Source organism: Lissotriton helveticus, chromosome 7 (assembly GCF_964261635.1).
Source record: "Lissotriton helveticus chromosome 7, aLisHel1.1, whole genome shotgun sequence".
Classification (NCBI taxonomy): domain Eukaryota; kingdom Metazoa; phylum Chordata; class Amphibia; order Caudata; family Salamandridae; genus Lissotriton; species Lissotriton helveticus.
This window is the reverse complement of record NC_136068.1, coordinates 1761443268-1761464413: the sequence shown is the minus strand read 5'-3', so window position 1 is coordinate 1761464413 and position 21146 is coordinate 1761443268. Positions and strand designations below refer to the sequence as shown.

General features: G+C 43.3%; 1 protein-coding gene across 1 annotated transcript; it reads left to right on the top strand.

Moving 5' to 3' along the window:
* Positions 1-1692: 1692 nt before the first annotated feature.
* LOC144767677 (putative G-protein coupled receptor 33) lies at positions 1693-14536 on the top strand. Its single transcript, XM_078651071.1, has 2 exons — positions 1693-1789; positions 12555-14536. Exon 2 carries the CDS (start codon positions 12558-12560, stop codon positions 14031-14033), a length of 1476 nt encoding a protein of 491 aa, XP_078507197.1. The 5' UTR covers positions 1693-1789; positions 12555-12557; the 3' UTR covers positions 14034-14536.
* Positions 14537-21146: the final 6610 nt, after the last annotated feature.

Sequence of the window (21146 nt, the reverse complement as noted above, 5' to 3'; positions counted from 1 at the left end):
TTACATGCAATTTTTTCTTATCTGGAATGCATTACTGTTCATTTTACAACTTCTCAAGGTAAAATGAACACACCGATATTGACACTTACAAAAAAAGATGCTGTGTGCTTGTAGGTGTGCATTAAATAGTGTGCATGTTGTTTGTGTGCTATGCAATTTGTAAAAAAAGTGACATAACATATTACCTACATGTATTTTAGAAGCAATCACAGTAAATAGGTGTATTGATACATGAATAAGTAGTACTTAACAGTCTCCATTCCACCAGGGGCTCACTACATCAGCAAACAGCCACTAGGACAACACCAGCACAATGGGGACATCCAAATAGGCTTGGTGCAAGCCTGCCGCCTTGACAGCAATGGAGTACTGTTAGCCATTAAGTATAGTGGGGTTGCCTTGTATTCATATGAACCTGAGTATATAATTATAAAGTGCAAGTAGTTTTGTCACTGTCAGGAGTATTGTTAGCCAGCAGAGGAGTCTGACTCGTTGACGGAGGTGTGCCGCTACCGCGACGGGAAACAGTCTGTTGATGTAGACGGTGGTTCAGCAAGCCCACAGTGGGCGGGAAACCATCAGCTTGGTGAGGCACTTCTATACTCCACTGTGGAGGGACAGCCGGTTTCCCACTAATATCTAAATCAGGCCCTCTGTCAAGTTTGTATGTTCCAATATAGACCTACAAGAATATTGTGACCACCACATTGACTCTTCCAGGTAGATATATATCAGAGAAGTACAGACTTATAACTCTTAATGGCCCAGATGTAGGTAAAAAATATTTACCGATTCTTAATTACCGAATTTTACCGATTCGGTAATTAAGAATCGGTAAATATGAAGGGTGGACATGTAGGTCCATCCAGATGTGTATTTTACCGATTCGGTAAATATCTGTATTTACCGAATCGGTAAATACCGACCGGTAATGCTCCATTCATTCCTATGGGCTTTGAAGCCCATAGGAATGAATGGGGCATTACCGGTCGGTATTTGGCTACCTACATCTGGCCCAATGTCACCTATGCTTACTTTGACTGTGCACTCCATATTGTCGCAGGTTGATATTTTGATTTTGTGAGGACTCCAACCTCGGTCACTCCCCTTGTATGGACTCTGCCGCTCACCCTGGCACTCACGCGTCCCTTGCTCCACACATTGATTCATTTGTTATTGTAACCTCTCACTCTACACCACTCCACACAGAGATTCAGCAGTCAAAGAAGATTCACTGGATTTTAATGCTGGACCTATTGGCTTTGAAAGCGCTTAAATTGTGTACTCTAAATAAAAATCCACCAAGTTTGTGGAAATACTTTCAAGAAAGAGGACTTGTAGCCTGCAAGTGAGCAGTGTCTGTCTGTTTACATAAAACACTGCCCCCACCACCATATTGCATAATGTACTCAACCTCCTTCCTACCAGAAAGCGGTGGATTCTCCGTCCCTGAACCGCCAGCTCTGCCCACCCTTCCCCTCCCCAGCACCGAAATACATTAATTTTGGGTTGAGATTAGGACAGACTTGCATCAAAACATTGAGACACAACGGCTCGGCCTCCCCCGGCCTTGGCGGATGGCTCAATCAGTGGCTAGTCTTCCGGCGCGTCACTTCCCTTTTCTGCACGGTGCAGTGCGTGGGGAGGCGTGAAACAGAACCTGTGGTCCTGGCATCCTCGGGCCGTGACGTTCAGACCAGGACAAGAAGCGAAGCCCTGGCGGACAGGACTTCAGCCAGGCACAGCTGTGTCTCCAAAGCTGGAATCAAACCCAGCTCCAAAGCCCCAGGTAAGGCCCGCATTGTGAGGCGAGTGAGGCGAGGGAGGCAGGGGCAACAGGCGACAAACCGCGCACATCACCAGGAACGCAAGTTAGTCTAAAACAGAAGGGACAGTGAGTGGTTCCCGGGCAGTGTCTCTAGAGGGTAGAGTTATTATTTCCTACTGCTTTTCCAGTACCTCGAGCTGCTGCGCTACAGCTGGGTAATGACACTACTCCAGTCTCACACTTGACTCTCCAAGTGTAGGGAGGGTGAGCAGAGCTGTCTGAAGCGGATGAGCGCCACTGGGGTTGGGGTAACACTCAAAGTAGAGTCCTACGGGCTGTCACATTACAGGGCCGCAGCTCAGGACTGGCCAGGGGAGGTCAAGATTCTGGAGTGGAACCACCAGAGGAATCGTGGCACCCCCAAGAAGCACAGGTGCACTGGTCGGGACTGGGGACTGCGAGTTAGGAGTGGGTCCGGCCACGATCCCTCAGTCGAGACAGAGGAACTTTTAAAAGCAGAAATTATATAAGCAACATACAAATGTCTCCAGTTCTCTTCTGAGCTCCAGACGTAAAAGAAAATCAATAATATCTCTTGTCAGAAGTACGCTGTGGGTGAAATGAAGGATCTTTAGTAAGAGCAGGTGTGCGAACCACCAGTGGGGTACACTGAATCGATCATTAAGAGTGGGCTGCACGCGCTATCTGCAGTGTCCGGCGCCACGGGGGCTGAGAGAGATGGTGAAAAGTGAAAGTGATCACCGTTCTCAAGCATCTGAACAGGTAATTCACCAACAGTGAAGCACACGATGTGATAAAACTAATGTATGTATGTATACTTGTAAAGCGCACTGTTACCCCATCTCGGGGCGTCCTGGCGCTTTATACCGCTGGGGAACCCGTCCTGGCTTTCCCTGTGAGATGGTCCCTCCTGGGCACCCCCAAGGTGAAGCCAGGCATCCCCGGCGCTGATAGGGCCGTTGTGGAGATTAAGCAAGCTATTGCCCAGAGTTGCAGAGTGGGACCCATGGTTAGCGTAGGCACCTAAGCGAGAATTATCGAGTCCACGGACATTGACCCAAGACCCTGTCGCGTCGGGAATTGAACCCTGGTCCCGGGCCGACCTCTGCTTCAGGGTCTGCCGCTTCTAACCAGTGAGCCACACTTCTCCACTCTAATAAACCCATTGAAGTGGCTGCAGAAGACTGCGCCCTGTCTTGAGGCAGGACAAGGAAAGTACGTCTCCTCAGCGTAAAGTACACATCCACGCACGGTAAACGTATATTTACACCGAAAATGACTATTTATATAGAGCACAGTATAAACTGAAATATATGTGGTCCCAAATGCTGTCCAACTCAATCTGAGGGTCCCCTTAGACATGACGAATTACCAGGGGAATTCTAAGATCTGGTCCCAGTTCCTCTTGGTAATTCCCATTCACCAGTTGGAATCTCCTGGTCAATTACTCACGACACATGGAGTTACTGTGGACATTGTAATCCCTAGTTGGCTGTTGACTACTGTAACTCACGATTACTGAAGACTTTATTATGAAGTGAAGGGTGGTCAGTAGTGCTGAGCCATGATGAGCAGAAATCAGAGGTCAGCCTGGGGTAATTGAGGCTCATGGTGCCCTCACCAGTGGACCCAGCCACCAAATGCCTCACTTCAAGGACATGTTTAATATAAACAAGGGAACCCGCAAGGTAGGAAGGACCCTGAGTATCAACTAGTTACGGAAAACAAATGGTCCTTCAAATAGAAATTTCAATGACAATAAATATAGACTAGAATCAGTACTATATTATATTAGCGATGTCCAGCCGGACACCTGATTTAATGGAAAACATCCTTTACCACAAAAGTTTTACAACGCGGTACCATTACCATGCAGATTTTACAACGCAAGTCGTTACAACGACTTGCAACGACTTGCGCTGGAGGGCGCTGTAGGATAGGGAAAGTTTAATTTACTATCCAACTCCTTCCCTACTATCCACGGGGACTGGAGTTGGAATAGTAAATTAAACTATTCACTATCCAGCGCCCCTCAACGCAAGTCGTTGTAACGACTTGTGCTGTAAAACCTGCGTGGTAACGGTACGCGTTGTAAAAGCACGCGTTGTACCGTCATACATCCGATTTAATGAATCAAAACAATTAGTAAGGATCAAACACACAGTGATAGAGTGGAACACAGTCCTGTATCCTACAAAAACACAAAATAATTACAATTGGACAAACACATTTACGGCTAACAGGGAGTAGCTTATAGCCAATGCAAATAATATGGCCAAGCTTTTTAAGTAAACAGTAATTGTACTTGATTTAACACATTGGTTTAACATGCACACTGTTTAAACAAGTCAATGACGTTTCGATCCATGACTAAATACTAGGATCATCATCAGGACAGGGAAAATATACTGGCCTGAAGTAATACGCTGCCTGTGGAGAAAATGGAAAAGGGAAGGAAGGCAGGAAATAAAGGAACATTAAGGATATGTAGGGAAACAATAACCTCCCGGTGATAGCTACAATGTGACTTACTAAAGTGAGTGACGTGTGAAGTGGCCGAGCAAAAAGTGGATGGTGAGTACGGAACCTGTGGGGTCATAGGCCTGGGTTTGAACTCTAAAGTTGCGCCTGCTGATAACCAGGCCGACCAGCACGAAATGAGTCGTGGTGAGTTATGGTAGGAGCCGCGTGGTGGAAGCAATTCAAATAAGACGCAGTTATCCGGTCCAACAAGGTGATGATCACAAAATTAAACTATCACAGCGGGAATGCAAGCATGAATGTGCTGGTAGCAAGGCATGCTAGTGAGCGATAGTAATTACCCATGAATTGGCCATAAGCTACTCCCTGTTTTGCCTGAAATGTGTTTGTCCAATTGTAATTGTTTTGTGTTTTTGTAGAATACAGGACTGTGTCCCACTCTATCACTGTGTGTTTGATTGTTACTAATTGTTTCGATTCATTAAATCAGGTGTCCGGCTGGACATCGCTAATATAATTTAGTACTGATTCTAGTCTATATTTATTGTCATTGAATTTTCTATTTGAAGGACCATTTGTTTTCCGTAACTCACTTCAAGGACAATCAGCAATTGTACGATGTGAGCCATGGCTGGGTGCAGACATTGAAGGCCAAAGGAAACCCATGTGAACAGCACCAGACCTCCCTCTGGGCTCAGCAGTCCTTCAGGAGGAAGCAAACATACGCCACCCTTGTCACTTCATAAGTAATCCAAGAGATATGAAAGGGGATTACTTTCTGAAGCTCTGTGTGACTGTAAAGTGTGCCCTTCTATATAAACTCTATACGTCTGTAATCTCTGTACATCTATATATGTAATCACGCTAATTATGACATTGATATTGCGAATAATATAAATGAAATTTGATTTAGCACTTTATAATAGGAGTTAATTATTACCTAAGTCACTGGAACTCAGTTTATCAATTTTCAGAAGAACGTCAATAAGATTGAAAACCTGAAATAATTCAAGCACGTTCCCTGCAGGATATATACATCTATTTGCAGCAGGTGCGTTAATCCTAACTAATTTTTTTTACCAGGATTGGGAATTTGCAGGTTATTTTAGATTTTTTTCTACCAAATGCATTAACCTAATTATGTTACTAAAATACAAACTTCCCACCCAAAGTTAACATGTAACTGCTCCTCTGGGGTCAAAGTAACCATCTCAGCTGTTATGACCATTAAGCTTGTGAACAGCAGGTAGAATAAAGATCTCTGCTTTAGGTGCATTAACCTCCTACGCTATTTTAAAATGTGATCTGTGCGTGCCATGAAGCCCGAATAGCCTGCACTATTTCTCCTTGTTATCAATTTTTTTGAGAGCAGAGTTTGCGAAAATAATGCATATGTACTGACAAACCATAGACAGCTGTGATTTACTCCCTTTAAGAGGTTGACACTTCTAAATCCAACCCCTTTCTGCTAAAGCCACCGCCCTATTTCTGGGGGTTGCAGTTATTTTATTTTCTGTTCCCAGCACTGATCATGTCTGAGAAGTGTGCTGTAGGCATCATTGCTACTTCTCAATGTGGATGGGGCCTTTATTTCAGATTTTGTATCATAAAGAAGGCAGTAACCCTAGTGGTGACTAGAGATCTCGCTGAACCCTGCAGGCCCCTTTAAATGTGGTCCATCATACTGCTCTGTGTGTCTGCAGTGAGACACGCTATAAGACAAGCCACGAGAGCAACAAGAACTATATTATTATACACTCAGCATCACTAAATGTACACAAGAGTACAAAAGACACCTCTCCCATCCGAGGCTGCTGTAGGAACAGTGGGTTTCTCCTTTGAAACCTACCTCCTATGGAAGGAGCCACTTTGATGCAGAAAGTCTTTTCTGAAATATCCTCCAGAGTCCGCCTCTGTGGATGGAATTTCAACCATAAAGTGTGTGCCCCTGAAAAAGACCACCAAAGTAAGGATCCCTTGTGAAGGGTCTCGGATCAATATGCGTGGAGATATCTCCTATCATGTAAGTGAATGTAGTATTAGTTACCTGTAAGTGACTCTCACGTTCTTCCACGTCCAGCCACATTGGTGGATCAGCCTCCCCAGATGAGGTGACTGCTCAACATCATGTAAGTCTTGTTGTAATACTTTATTCGATAGATTTATCATAAAAGTAGGTACATGTCCTATCTATTACAACAGTGAAATACATGAGCTAAAATGCGACAGATAAAAACGTTAAAAAGCTTATTTACAATTAAAAAGTACAAGGCAGTTTTAAAATACATCGATGAATATTAGCAATTCAATTTCATCAGCTTGACCACAATCAGCTAGCAGATTTATTTTTTAAAATAGTGGTACGTATCAGCCATGCCCTACCCAAGAACTTTGCAACCCCACAGATCAGGGACAGAGATGATGTATCAGATGTGAGAATACGTAGGGCCGTCTTACATTGTCTTACTCCGAGCTCTTTACAAACTGGTTTTAGCCATTTTCTTCTAACATCCCTATATGCTTTACAGGCAAACAGAAAATGTGGTAGGGACTCACTAGGCCAAGAACAGCCCGGACAGGTAGCTAGCTCTAACCCAGACCTCTTCCATCTCTCTGTAAAATCATTTAATGGGAGTGTCCCATATCTCATTTTTAAAAAGAGAGATCTATCTTTTGGTACTTGTATAAAGTCCAAGAAAGGTTCCAGCTTCCTGATGGGCTTATGCTCTAGAAATTTATTAGCTAGGGCCCCCCACTTAGTACTATGTAATTCCTCTGCCTGGACCCACTCCCAGTAGATTTGTTTCATATTTCCTTTGGGAGGGGGTGTTTGGGGCAACCAAGCATCTTCCAGACCCAGGTCTATGAGCAGCTTCCTTAGATTATTCAACCACTTGATTTTCTTAGAGCTGTTCAATTTAATTAATTCGTCCAACACTAAAGCGTAGTTCGCCAATTCGGGTGTCCTCCTTAGGCGCACCCAGAACAATAATGGGCGGAGACGAGCTATATCCTTAATTGAACGTTTTCCCAGATCATGGAAGAGGGGTTTTAAGGGTGTTAAAAGAGGGAGGGACACCAGATCCCCCATAAACGTGTTCTCTGCTTTAACCAGTTCCGTGGTATTTTCAAACCCCCACATTTCTGAACCATACACTGCGGAGGCTAGCGCTTTCCCTTCGTATACCACGAGAGCCGGGGCTATAGGTTTACTAATTGAGATTTGTTGGTTTCTCAGAATTGCCCCCGATGCTCTTTTAAGATTTAGGAGCATTTTGGTCACATGAGACTCCCACTTCATTTGGTTATTCACCCTGATACCTAGATAGTCAAACGCCTCCACTACCTCTAGTGGAGATCCATCTAGGGTAATATTAATCCTCCTTGGTTTTCTAGATGTTGACAATACCATCAGCTTGGTTTTAGAGGTGTTAATAAGCAAACCCCGGGAATCACAAAACAGTTTAAAACTATCCAGTAGTTTCTGTAGCCCCATAGGGGTTTTAGCCATCAACAGGGTATCATCTGCGAAAAGGAGGGTGGGTGTTTTCTCTCCCGCCAGGACCGGGGCATCGGCCGGGTTCTCTCTCAAATGGGCTACCAACCCATTTATAAAAAGAGAGAACAAAGTTGGTGCCATCACACAGCCTGGAGGACCCCCCTGTTCACAGGAACCCTGCAGTCAGTTGTCCCTGGCTCCCCCATCTGATTTTTGCAAAATTCTCCTCATGGAGCTTTTTTAACAAACTCAAGAAGATAACGTGAGAAGCCCATGTCATTTAGAACCTGCCATAGCCTTGCACGGGGCACCAAGTCGAAGGCGGTTTTCAGGTCAATGAAGTCCAGGTATAAACTTCCTTTCTCGATGGAAACAGTTTTCCAGTAAACCGCAAATAATCTGAAAACCTGATCCATCGTACCCACCCTTTCCCTGAAACCCGCCTGGAAGTGTGTCAGAATGTTCCCCTCATCAAGCCAAGACCCTATTCTAGAGACAATAAGCCTGCCCACTACTTTTTGAACCGCATCCATTAAACGAATCGGCCTGTAGTTTGCAGAGTCCTCGCTGGTGCCTTTCTTGAATATGGTTACAACTTCAGCTCCCTTCCACGACTCAGGGACCGGGTGTCCCTGTGCAATTAAGTTCATAAGAAGGGTGATGAAGTTGGCTCATAATGGGGGGTCGTGTAGAAATAAATCACCGGGCAGGCCGTCCGGCCCTGCTGCCTTTCCCGGGGTTACACTCTTTATGGCCAATTCAACCTCATTGATGGTGAAGGAATCAGATGGCTCAGTGGTATCTGTAGACATCTCTCTCGGTGGCCCTTGACTTTGATCTTGTTCGATCTCGCCAGAATATAGTTTGGAAAAGTGTAAGAATTATTGCTGGTCCGTTATGTGGTTTGGGAGGATGCATGACATCACAACGCATACTTTCACAACGCATGCCATTATGACACAACTTTTACAACGCATACCATTACAACGCATAGTGCTTTGGGGCGCTGGATAGTGAATAGTTTAATTTACTATTCCAACTCCAGTCCCCGTGGATAGTAGGGAAGGTGTTGGATAGTAAATTAAACCTATTCCCTATCCTAGAGCGCCCCCAGCGCAATGCGTTGTAATGGTATGCGTTGTAAAAGTTGCGTCGTAATGGCACTGCGTAGTAAAAGTTGCGTTGTAAAGGTTGTCTCCCATTTGGGACGGGTTCTACTCCCCTTCTGTTAAGTTTGTTTATTAACTCCCAGAATAGGGTAGAATCTTTTAGCTGGGCAGCTGCTTTAAGCTGTTGCCAGTGGTCCTCCTCCCACTCCCGTTTTGCCAGATACACCGTGTTACTATATTCCTTTCTAGCATCCCTAATAGCCACGGGATCTTTGCTATGCAGTACGAGGTTTATAGACTTTCTTTTATCCCTACACCTGGCCGTGTACCACAAATTACCACACTTGGGCATATTGTTCTTATTACTTCTAGTTACCTTTGTGGTAAAAAAGGAGCCTAGTTTCTCTACAAGATTTTCTCTACAAGATTTTAGGCCAGGTCCCTGTGTAGTATCGTGAGGCAGATTAAGTGCGGTCAGTTCCCTGCTCATCGCTAATACTAGTTCTTTGATACCAGACAGCGTTTCTTCCTGACAAGCCACCTTCTGCCATTTTAATCTGCGGTTACAGTTGGAAGGGACAACCTCTTTTGTTTTCAGTAACGGTGGTTTAGGTACTTCTCCCGAGTTTCCCCCCCATCATTTTCATGCATAGAGGGTTATGATCGCTGTCTTGCGACAGAATCACCTCCATGTCTAATAAGCTCCCCCAAAATCGGGTATTAAGCAGAATGTAATCAATACGTGAGGGACTGCTAGGCCTATTAAAAGTCATTGACCCATTGGGATCCGAGGTGGCTCTACCATTCAGTGCTCGCAGATTGTATTCTATAGCTAGAGCATTGATTTGAACCACCCTTGGTGTCCATTTCCCAATTATCGGCAAATTTAGAGGGGGAATTCCCAGCCTTGTATCTTCCTCACTCACCCCCATTAGATCTTCTTCCATCAGTGGCTCATATGTACAATTGAAGTCACCACCCACGATGATATTGGCCAAAGGTGGAACACCTGCTAATGCAGTTTCTAAAGCTGCTGTGGTGTCTGAGCTTTAACCCCCTGGGGTGCCTCTAGCATACATGTTAAACAATTCCACCGATATGTCATTGTGAGGACTTCTTACAGATAAGTGCATAATGTCACTCGAACCTGAGTTATGATTAGAGATGTCACAATTTAATGCCACACTGATCCATATTTGTAAGCCTCCAGATGGTCGCCCTTTCCCCGAGTTAATTGCCGGAATATAGAAAGTGGAATACCCAGACTTATACAGCGGTGTCGTGCTCCAAGTCTCCTTAAACATACAGATCTCATACTGGCTGATGAACTCATTCCATTCCGGGATGGCCACTTTCTTTTGGAGACCTGCTATGTTCCAGGAGAGCAGGGAGACCAGACCGCTGTTTCCTTCCTCACCGACAGGGGAAGCCCGAGGGACCGAGTCCATTAAATTAAAGTTGACCGAGCCCGCGGGAACTCTTGAATCAGGGGACCAATTCACAAGCTCACAATGGTCAACACTACCCAATCTAGTGCCTTTCGGGCTCACATTAGTCAGGGTTGCCATAGTAGCTGGGATCAATTTTTCCGTATTGACAACAACAAGTGTGTCGGCTGCGTGTACAGAGGGCATTTCCTTATCTAGTCAGTCTATTTAATCAGGTCAGAATCATCCTGCATCCAGTCTCTGGACCACAGCGGAAAATATCTAATTTGGATATTAGAATGGTTAGGTGGGCAGGATCGATACTCCAGGGATACTAAGTTTTCCGCCATTGCCACACTACACAACTTTATTTCAATACAGTCTGTGTGGGAGCTAAACACGGACAGTCTTTTAACACTGATCATATCCTCCCTGATAATTGATCTGCATCCCCTCACATGTCGTATCCAGTGAATTGCTTTGTTATGAATGGCTTCACTTGTCTCATAAACATGACCCCCCTAGATTTTGGGACCCTGGTTAGGTATGCCGTGGCCTTTGAGTTCCCCAGGGGCTTATTATTAGACTGGGGTCTCTGGCAACCACCTGTGCTTGGCCCTGTATTCAAAGTACTTGGGCTACCAGAGTTGGTTTTAAGCGGGCATTGATCGTAACACTTTTGTATAGATCCCCCTGATTTTGTCACATCTGCATACGAGCCCGTATTGGGGAGCACCGTGCAGTTCTTACTGCCTATCTGACTATGGACCATTGGTAACTTTTCCTCGTAACCCCCCACCAGGCTTGGGTTTTATGAGGGGGGCTCCCTTGTGTTCCATTGTGTTACTAATGCAGGGGGTATTAGGGGCAATGCTTTTTCAATCCCACCCGTTTCCCCCTTCCGTGATAGATCCAACAACAATTTTTTAATTAAACCCAATTCCCTCTCGAGAGTTCCCATTTTATTAATCAGTAATCTATTAGAGGAAAGACATGTTGAACATTCCTCATGGTTGCCCGTCTTGCGATCTAATTTCCTAGTGCCATGTGATGTTTCATCAACTAGATCCCCGGATTCGCCTTCTAAAACAGCAAATCTGTTAGAGAAGGGAATTATTTTCTCAATTAGAGCCCCATTTTGGGCTAGGATAGGAATCTCAGGAATGGCCTCTGGTGGGCCGATCTTAGTGGGCGAAATGACAGTGTTTAAAGTTTCGAAAGGACCTTCTTCCGATAGGCACTCGGGCGGGCTATGCACTTCAACAATTGGACGGAGGGGAGGGTGTTTCTTGTTAAAAATTGCAGGGATCACCTTGCTCTGGTTTGTTTTCGGGGCCCCATTACATAGGTCACTTTCCTCCCTCGCAGTAGGTCCAGTATTTCCCCCCATGATCACCTCACATTCACTGACAATGGCTTCAATGCTTGAGAGGACACAATTGGTGGCCGCATGCTGAGTCTTTTGCTTTTTTCCCCTTTTTTGTAATTGCGAGAGCGGGACCCCCTTCCATAGATTTCCTTTTTCCCATTGTTCCCGATCAGGTCCCCCTTGGTAGCTTTGATAGTGAATATTAGGCACCCTTTGGGTAAAATTATTAAAACACCATTGGCAATAGTCATGTAAGTCTAAATTCTCTTACATTGGAAAACCTTATGGTGGAACTGCAGAAGTTTCTCCTGGCAGGCTACCTGTCATCCACCTTGCCCTGAGTATGGCTCGGCATCTGCCTAGCCCTGGCAGATATGGTGGTGGAAGCGTGGAAGATGGTCCACCGATTCCACTGCAAAATGTATGTTTCCGTTCTCTAAATCTGGTTGATAGTTTATCTGTAATTGTTTTAGTAAGACTTTTGATAGTTTGTGTATTCAGTTACTTTTGTAATCATATGTTGAAACTTTAGCATTTTCCAAAATAGTATGATGCGAACCCAACTGACGTGATCTCAAATTTCAGTAGATATATCAGTTTGGAGGTCAGACCATTTAGTAATTTTTCTTTGCCTGTAAGTCTAGAAATATGCACTATAATTAAGGTGTGAGAAAACTAAGTGCTGTTGAGATATGACTTGTCTCATTTGTACATAAAATATGCTTTTTCAGTTTGGAGTTAAAATTTAAATAAGGCTTAAACCACGCACAATACAATGAAAAGACTATTGACAAAACGGTTTAATTTTCCAGCTTTAGAAAGCATCTATATGGAAGTTATTTGGTTTGACTGCAGTCTCTTGCACTTTTCTTCCCAACAGAACATGGACGACAGAATGATGACACTTTCCTCTCTGTCCGAAGCCTCCACTTATAGGGATGTTACGGTTTTTGAACAATCCACCGTGACCACTCTCCTGGAATCTGAGACCTTGACACCTGGTGAGAGCATTGCATCAGAAGTCTCCTCCCTGGCAACTGTGGGGGAATCTGTGCACTTCACACCTGGCCATATGGTCACATCAAAAGACTCCACACTGGCCCCTCTCCTGGAATCTCTTAACTACGCATATAGTACTCATTCCACATCAGAAGATTCGCTCTGGGCCACACTTTCGGAAACCCTGAACTCAACAGCTTTTGCTTTTGTAACATCAGAGGACTCCACCATGTTGGATTACATGAACTCCACAACTGTTGATATTGACATTTCTGGTGACTCCACCCTGGTCTCTATTCTTGAATCTGTAACATCGCCGGACAGCAACATGCCCTCCGCTTCTGAATGCCTAGCCGTCCTCTCCATTCTGTTAGCCGTGTTCCTTTTTATCACATTCATTATTGGGATTCTGGGCAACAGTGTCTATCTGTGGATATTGGGTTGGAAGATGAAGCCGACGGCCAGCACCATTTGGTTCCAGCACCTCATCTCGGCTCACCTGCTTTTCACCTTAATCATTCCATTTTATGCCATCTATTTGCTGATGGATTGTCAATGGATCTTTGGAACAACTCTCTGCAAGCTAGTCAACTTTTTGGTATCTTTCAGCATGTTTGCATCTGTATTCCTGCTCACAGTCATCAGTGTTGACCGGTGTTTGCTGGTGGTGGATCCGCTGTGGACCAAATCTCACAGGACAAACAAAAGAGCTTCGATAGTTTGCTTTTCTGTTTGGATACTGGCCTTAGCATTCAGTTTACCCTACTTGGTGTTCCCAAAAACCTTTGTCGCTGACAACAATAAAATAACCTGCTTCAATGATTATGCCCTTACTGATGATTGGATTACTCCTGAGATACAAGACCTAAGGAGAAGAGTCCATTTGTCAATGTTCATCCTCCGACTTGTGATGGGTTTCCTTTTACCATTCTCAATAATGATAGCATGCTATTTGAAATTAGCTGTGACGCTCAAGGCTGGGAACCATAACAAGACCAACAAACCATTCAAGGTGATTGCTACCGCTGTTACCTCTTTCTTTGTGTGCTGGTTGCCTTACCATATCTATAGTGGCTTGATGGTCTACCCAGAGTCTGTCAGCCAGTTACTTGTCCTTCTGGTTATGTTCTTCACCATAGTGCTGTGCTGCATCAATGCTGGCTGCACCCCAATCATGTACCTGTTCATTGGAGAGACATTTAGAGACCTGTTCAAGGCATCCATCCATTCCTTGTTCAGCAAAGCATTTGCTGAAGAAACACTACATAATGACTTGGAAAATGAGAGGAAGCCCCATGAGTTCCCAACCTCCAGCCAAAGCCGAGTGACCAATCTATCACAGTTAGAGTCTTCTGCATGAATGGTCTTTTCTTCTGATCACCTGTGATTGACACGTCTTGTAATACTAAACAATAAGATGTAGCATGATCTTTAAAAACCTCATCTCCTTCAACGAAGAATATGTTGTACTGGTGGGGTATCAGGTTACTGGCGTTGGGAAACTATTCTAGTTCACATAAGCCAGCAGTTGATGAAAATAAAAATAAGATAATGACAATAGGAGCCTGCGTTCTAACGTCTCCCCAAAAAGGGTTGTAGAAGAGCTGCCTTTAAACTGTTAAAATCCTAGACATATTTGGGAGAAACAGTGACTAATAATCACAATTATGGAAGTCTTAAATTGGTCTATGACGTTCCACACCATTGGAGACTTTCAGTCTGGAACTGGATTTAACTACAGTGATGTATCATGTTTTCATCAAACGAGTTCGCTATTTCTATTTTCTCTCTAAAGCCACTTCATTTGAGTTGAAAAGTGTTTTTGGAGTGACTATTTAATGAAATAAAGGAAAATTATATGAACGGGTTCAAGCTGTGTGTGAGGGGCAAAAGGGATGTATTCATATCTATGATGAGGCAGGACTGGACAGGGCAATTCCCTGGGGGGCTGGAATCCTTTGAGGGTGGTTTCTGAAGGCCCATGGCTACCTCTGTGATTCTGCACTTTAATCTGCTTCTGGGGGTTATTTACAACATGCACAGTGGATGTGTAGGGAACAAGAGACAGAGGGAGATCAGCAGGGGAAAGAGAGACAGAGGAGAGAAGGAGAGTGTTGGAAAAGGCCGTCATCTACATAGTGTACTCCCAGATGTTTGCCTTGACCGTTTTATTGGCTGTGGCAACACATTTAAAACCTGCTAACTAGTGGTAAAGTATCTATGCTTCCCTTTCAACATGATACAATTGGCACACCTCTAATTGGCATACCTAATTTACCTGTAAATCCTGAGTATACAGTACAAAGTGTACCCAGGGCCTGTAAGTTAAATGTCATTAGTGGGCTGAAGCACCAATTGTGCCACTCTCTGCAGTGACAATGTAAACATGTTTGTTTTACCTGTCAAAATAGCCCCATTTGGCAGGCCCAAGCCTGCCATTTAAAAATGAATTAGTCTCCCCTTCTGCCCATAAAGTAAGATGCATGGTATTTAAAAGTTTACTGTTGAACATGTCCCTGCAGTGAAAAGTCCCTAAAAGCTATTTTCACTGTTGTAGGGTTGGCTGCTCCATTGGAAAGCACTGAGGTACACTAATAAATATAGTAATGTTATCTCAGCTAGAAAGCCGCTACAAATATATTTGTTTGTCTATTTTTAACATTGATTACAAGCCCAATACACTAATGAAGTCAAGCTTGTAATAAATATTTTGGAAAAAGTACTTTTTGAAAGTTATGGTTTCCTTGCCTTAAGCCTCTGAAAGCCCCATTTGCATGAGTCCAACTGTCAAACAGCAGCTCAACAGCTCCCTTGATGAACTGTGAACATGGTCCCAGAGCTGAGATAAAGGCCTTGGGCATGGTAAAAGTGCATCTGGAGGACCATGGGGTTGTGCTCAGGAACTTACTTATCTTCAAAGAGGCATACTAATGAACAGGCAAATATTAGCATACACCTGAGCAGGGCCTTCTTTATTTCACCCGCCAAGCAGGCTCCAATCACAGTAGCTTAGATTGACCATAGAGGAGGGGTTGCTCATTTCCCTGGCCACTGATCTTGAATGGGCACAAAGGCTCTATACGAGGAGATAAGGCTTTACTGTCTTGGATTTCTGCAACTGTCCAGTTTACCAGTGCCAACTAGACATGCCCTGGATCCTGTTGATGCTCTCTGCTTGAGTGAGTCTTGACCCCCATGTGCTATCCCTAAGGTCCCGCACCCTTGACTGGTGTCAAAGTGTACTCCTTCTAATGATTCTTGAAACCTGAACTGTAGACACTTTTTAGCTCCAAAGACCTCTGGAAGACTGGAACAAATCTGCCAAGCTGATCCCATGAAGGTGCGTAGCCCCTAGGCCAAAGATTAAGGATGCTCCTTCTCGGATTCCTTCCATACAAACAAATCCAATTGAGTGGGATCTTGCAGAGAAGGTATCAGACTTGTGCAGCCCTCTTGAGCTACTGACTGCAGCCTTGTCCCTCTGGAAGCATCAGAGCTAAAAAAAGTAACTACATCCAAAGGTAGAGATCTTCATGACTCAAATGCACCAAACGTCAAAGGCATCACTAAACCTCATACAGTGTATGTAAAATAATGTGGAGCCCTCTTTGACCACTGCCTGCAGTCAATGCTCCTTCTTATTTTTGTTTCTTGTATGTGGCAACAGAATGGTTTATACATACCGTTCTAGCTTGTGTGTTCAGCCAAGTGATCAGATGTTCAACTAGGAAACTTGACTAGATACCACTTGAAGGTTGATAGCAAGCTTTGGCAATTTATATAGGTCTGACTTATAAATGAAGTGCCTCCTTAGTCATTGATTGGTTCATGCACAGAATAAGTCATCATGCATACATTTGGTCACTCATCCATGCACTCATGCATCCATTCATCACTAACTCACTCTTACATTCACTAATTTACATAACCACAATAAAATGCATGCACAAACTCAAGAACATATGCAGGATAAAAGAAGCATAAGAGTCGACAAAAGATAATATGCTGTTGCCAAAAAATTGCAGATATATGCTTGCTATAACAAAATTTAACAAAGCAGCAGGTGGCCGTCTTGCAATGGTACTTTATTTACTGTATATTTTATAGTTCCATCCGACTGCTACATCTACAACCAACATGTTAGCCGTTTTCAGTGGTAAAAACAACTAAACCTTATGTACAATATCCTCCCATGGTGGTCAGGTGTTTTAAACGCAGTGACAGTACATGTTGCGCTACACTGCTGTCTTTGGAGGTGCACCATGCTTTAATCATAAAAGTAAAAAGAGGAAAAGAAATGAAAAGGGAAAACTAAAGGACTGGGCCACCAGATTCATTGTCAGGTGGCTGTGTTCATGCGATAAGACAAATGTCACTCACATAACAAGAAACATGGGGGCATATTATCAAGAACGGAGTTAAAATTATCGCGCTTTAGTGGCAGGAAACTACTGCTAAAGCGGCGATAATGGCCTTGATAATATGCCCTTGTAAACATGAACTTCTATGGGAATTCACAAGGGCATATTATCAAGCCCATTATCGCTGCTTTAGTGGCAGTTTCCTGTCGCTAAAGCAGCGATAATTTTAACGCTGTTCTTCATAATATGCCCCTTAATGTCTGAAGTGGTATACATACCACTGGTATGTACAGCAGTGGTAAATATGTTTTTTCTTACACTATCTCGGCAGACAACTAAGCCTGTCGGATGTTAAGAAGAGATTCTAATAAGACTTATTAAAGTGCAAATTGTACACCCCTAAAGTTTGTCAAGGGGGCAATAAACACAAAACATCTTGCCTAAAAACAAATCTGTGAGATTCATGTAACAAAATACACCTGCAAGCTTTAACAGGGTGCAATAACAATTCACCCTTACAGGTCTATTAGCTTTAACGTGCTTCATAATAAATCAAGTCACTTGCCTGTGTCAGAACGTTTCATAAGAGATAGAACAGACCTATGGCATATGACATATCTTTTCCCAATGAACCAATCAGGTCAATAATTTTTGTCTTTGGATCCTTCACTGCAGTAGAGGCAAGCCAACTGTGTTAGGCATAAGCTTTCCTACAAGGTAACCATCAGAAAATTGCAAATATATCCAAAATTACAGCCGTCTAAAACAAAACCTATATGAACACAAAATCCCTTGTCTACTACTGTATTCTGTGAAAATCTACGTAAGAAAATGATTGCCTAAAGGCTTTAGAGCAGTGTTATAACCATGTCCTTTTAGAGACATATTGATATTAACAAATGCTTTTCACAATAATCAAGCCAGGCCTACTGCCTTTGTCATAACATTTTATAATAAACAGATCAGACATATTGCATCTGACAAAACATTTCCCAGTGAACAAATCAGGTCTACAGGCTTCATTTGGCTTCACACCATAACTAGCAGTGTGAAAAAGCTGATAACCAGTGTGTATATTGTTATATAACTACTTATGTGATTAAAACATCTGTTGATTCTCTCTCACAGTTGTCAAATTCATTGAAAAATGCCAAAGACCGCCACAGAGGATTCTGGTACTTGCAGTTTTTCTAAGCTGTTGCAGACTAAAAGCAGTGCCACTGGAATTATTCTCCTTGCGTTTGCAGCAGTTTCTGTGTACTTGTGGATTTTCCGCATTTGCCTCATAATCCATCCTTTGCTACAAAGTCTGCAGATTTTAACATGAAACAATAGTTTTATAGCTTAAATAGATAATATGTTACTAGAAACATAGAGCCTCATGTTGTCACAAGTGGAAGGCGTTTAGCAAAGGCTGACTGGACCCCCTTTCTTTTGCTTATTTCGGTATTTGTGTGTTGAAGTGGTACAAAAGAGGTGATCTGTCTGTACTGACGGTGTTCAGTGTCCCTGAGTTTAGGCAATAGAAATGTGGTACTCCTCTGTGTAACCTATTTCTAACTTTGAATAAAAGACCCTGGAAAGAGAATTACCTACGTGGTAGGACTGTGCGGATTACATTTACTGATCATGTTTGAAACTATCAGAATCTGCAACAATTAAAATCAGAGGGGTTTTGAGTCACACTTTAATTTAGGAGCCACCAGAGGTGACCCAGCAGACCTGGGCCCTGGCGCCTCTGCACCTGCTTCACAGTTTCTGCCACTGCCGCCCTTTCAAGCAAGAGGAGTTTCAGCAGAGAAAATATGCAGCCTTGTCAGCTTGTGAGTTTTAAAACATAGAGCAGCCAAAACTGATAGCCTTAATTTAGTTATAAAGTTTCAGCCTCTTGGCGGTTACTGATGGCTGAAACCTGAATGGTCAATGTGTGCCTCAACTTCTAAAGTATTTTAAGGTCTGGAAACTGTTCCTCAGATAGAAATTTGGGCTGCAGTGAAGGCTCTGGGGCTCCTCTCCTGCAGCGTCAGGGCTGCCTTTAACTTTAGCTGCTTACACTTCCTCGATTAGCATTTTTAAAGACACAAACACATCTTGTGTACTCAACAGCGCAGCTTCATCACTATAGCATCATTACAAAGGCTCTAATTAAGTACTTTACAAATGCAGAGGAATCCTTTGGGGTGCACGATGTTTGTAGGTTTCTGTGGGGAGAGAAATCTAAATATGTGTGCCCGACCAGGCATGCACTTTAAAGGGATCTATGACAGCAGCATCATTTGTTTACTTTAATTTCAGAAAGTAAGGGCCGTATTGATTAAGTATGTGTGTCGCCCTTGCGTCACACATGGAGACACAAGGCAGCACAGTTCCTTAATTCAGATTTACAAAGCCACAGAAGGGGAGATTTGCGCTGCCTAACATGGCTTTGTAAAGAAATCTAATGCATCGCAGCTACCTGCTGTGAGTTATGTTACATTCTGGGCTGGGAGGCATTTCATGGGTGGAGCATGGACTTTCTTGTGCATCCACCCATGGATTTGAAACAATTTCGGATTTACCAAGTTCGTTTACCTGGGATTGCATCAAATCAGGATGTCTCTAATGATTGTCTTGTGTGCAGAAAGGTGTCCCTACCTGCACAAAAATAATCCTGCCTGTAACTTGTGCACCCTTGTATTATGGTACATGGGTGCCTGCGGTAAAACCTGACAGCACAGAGGGAGCCATTGATGAGGAGAGAGCAGAAATGCTCCATATCTTTGTAAATATGGAGCATTCCTGATCTCTCCCTTTCAAGCTACGCAGCGAGTTCTCTTGCTGAGCCACGTTGCATGAAATAATAATAAATGTGCCCTGAAGTCTGAACATAAAACTTCCGACCATTTCAAAACTGGTTTCTGTATCTGACGCATGCTCTATTGTGGTTGGCCTTAAATTGCGCCTGCGTACTGGTCAAACTTAACCAGAAGACCACATTTGGAGCTTAACACTTTTTGGGGCTAGTTTCATATTTAACATTTAAAATTCACATCTCCAGTTTCCCTTATTGCATTTTTACATGTTTTGTTATTTTATTTAGTAAAGGTACTTTATTTTTCTGAATTGGTTTTTCATTGTTTCTGTGTTGTGTTTGACTTTATTACTGTTTTGGTACTGCACACATACTTTACACATTGCTTTTAAGTTAAACCCAATCTGCTCTTTACCTTAGTTACCAGGGGGTTGAGCTCAGGTTCATTTAGTGTCATTTGTGGTTCACTCTGATAAGTGTTGTGGTTAGTACTTGGAATGGGTACTCACCCCCTCAACTAATATTCCCGTTTCTTACAGGAAAACAACATAATGGGGAGGAAGGGAGGGAGAGGGTGAGAGAGAGAGATAAAGGAGAGAGAGAGAGAGAGAGAGAGATTTGTGCAGTTTGAGTGGAGCCCAACATGAGTTAGTATTTGTAATATAGTAGAAACATATAGACATTTTGTTCTTACCTGGACTATCCCTGAGATTTCCTGAATCAGTGATGACATATAGTAGATCAAGGTAAATGGTGGCGTGGATATACTCATCAAGAGAGAACATTATCAACCTGTATCTTAGAAAGCTTCTCTTTTACCTGCCATCTCTCATCTTGCCTCTTTTTACAGGTTCTCTAGGGTAAATACCTCAAAACTGAATGCATTCGCAAAGTCTGCAAGCTCCTGCCCTGTGGATGAAATCCCCACTCCATTAGTGCAGGAGACAGATTGTGTATTTGCCTACATTGATCAAAACCAAAGTATACTAGAAGGTCTGTCCCTTCCTACATGAAGTTCCTGTTCCTCTTAATTATGGTGGGCTCAATTCCATGCATTGTAGGATAGAGTAATCCGTAAGTGAAAGAAGAATAGGGCCTAGCCTAGGAAGTGGAGGGTATAGTAATAATGTGCTTAAAAGATTCATGTATGATTTGTGTGTGTGGTTTAGCTCAGGTGAATTCTATGTCTCAGTTCTTAAAAGTTCGGACTTATTGTTTTATGCATGCAGAGATCTCTAGTACCTAGGGGGCCGTCCTGGAGTCACTTGTTGTAACTTAATAGTCATAAGAATCTGCAATCTCCTTGTAATTGTTGGAAAAT

What these genes read in the sequence shown, in the direction of transcription:
- LOC144767677 (XM_078651071.1), top strand. Translation starts at nt 12,558, where the DNA reads ATGGACGACAGAATGATGACACTTTCCTCTCTGTCCGAAGCCTCCACT.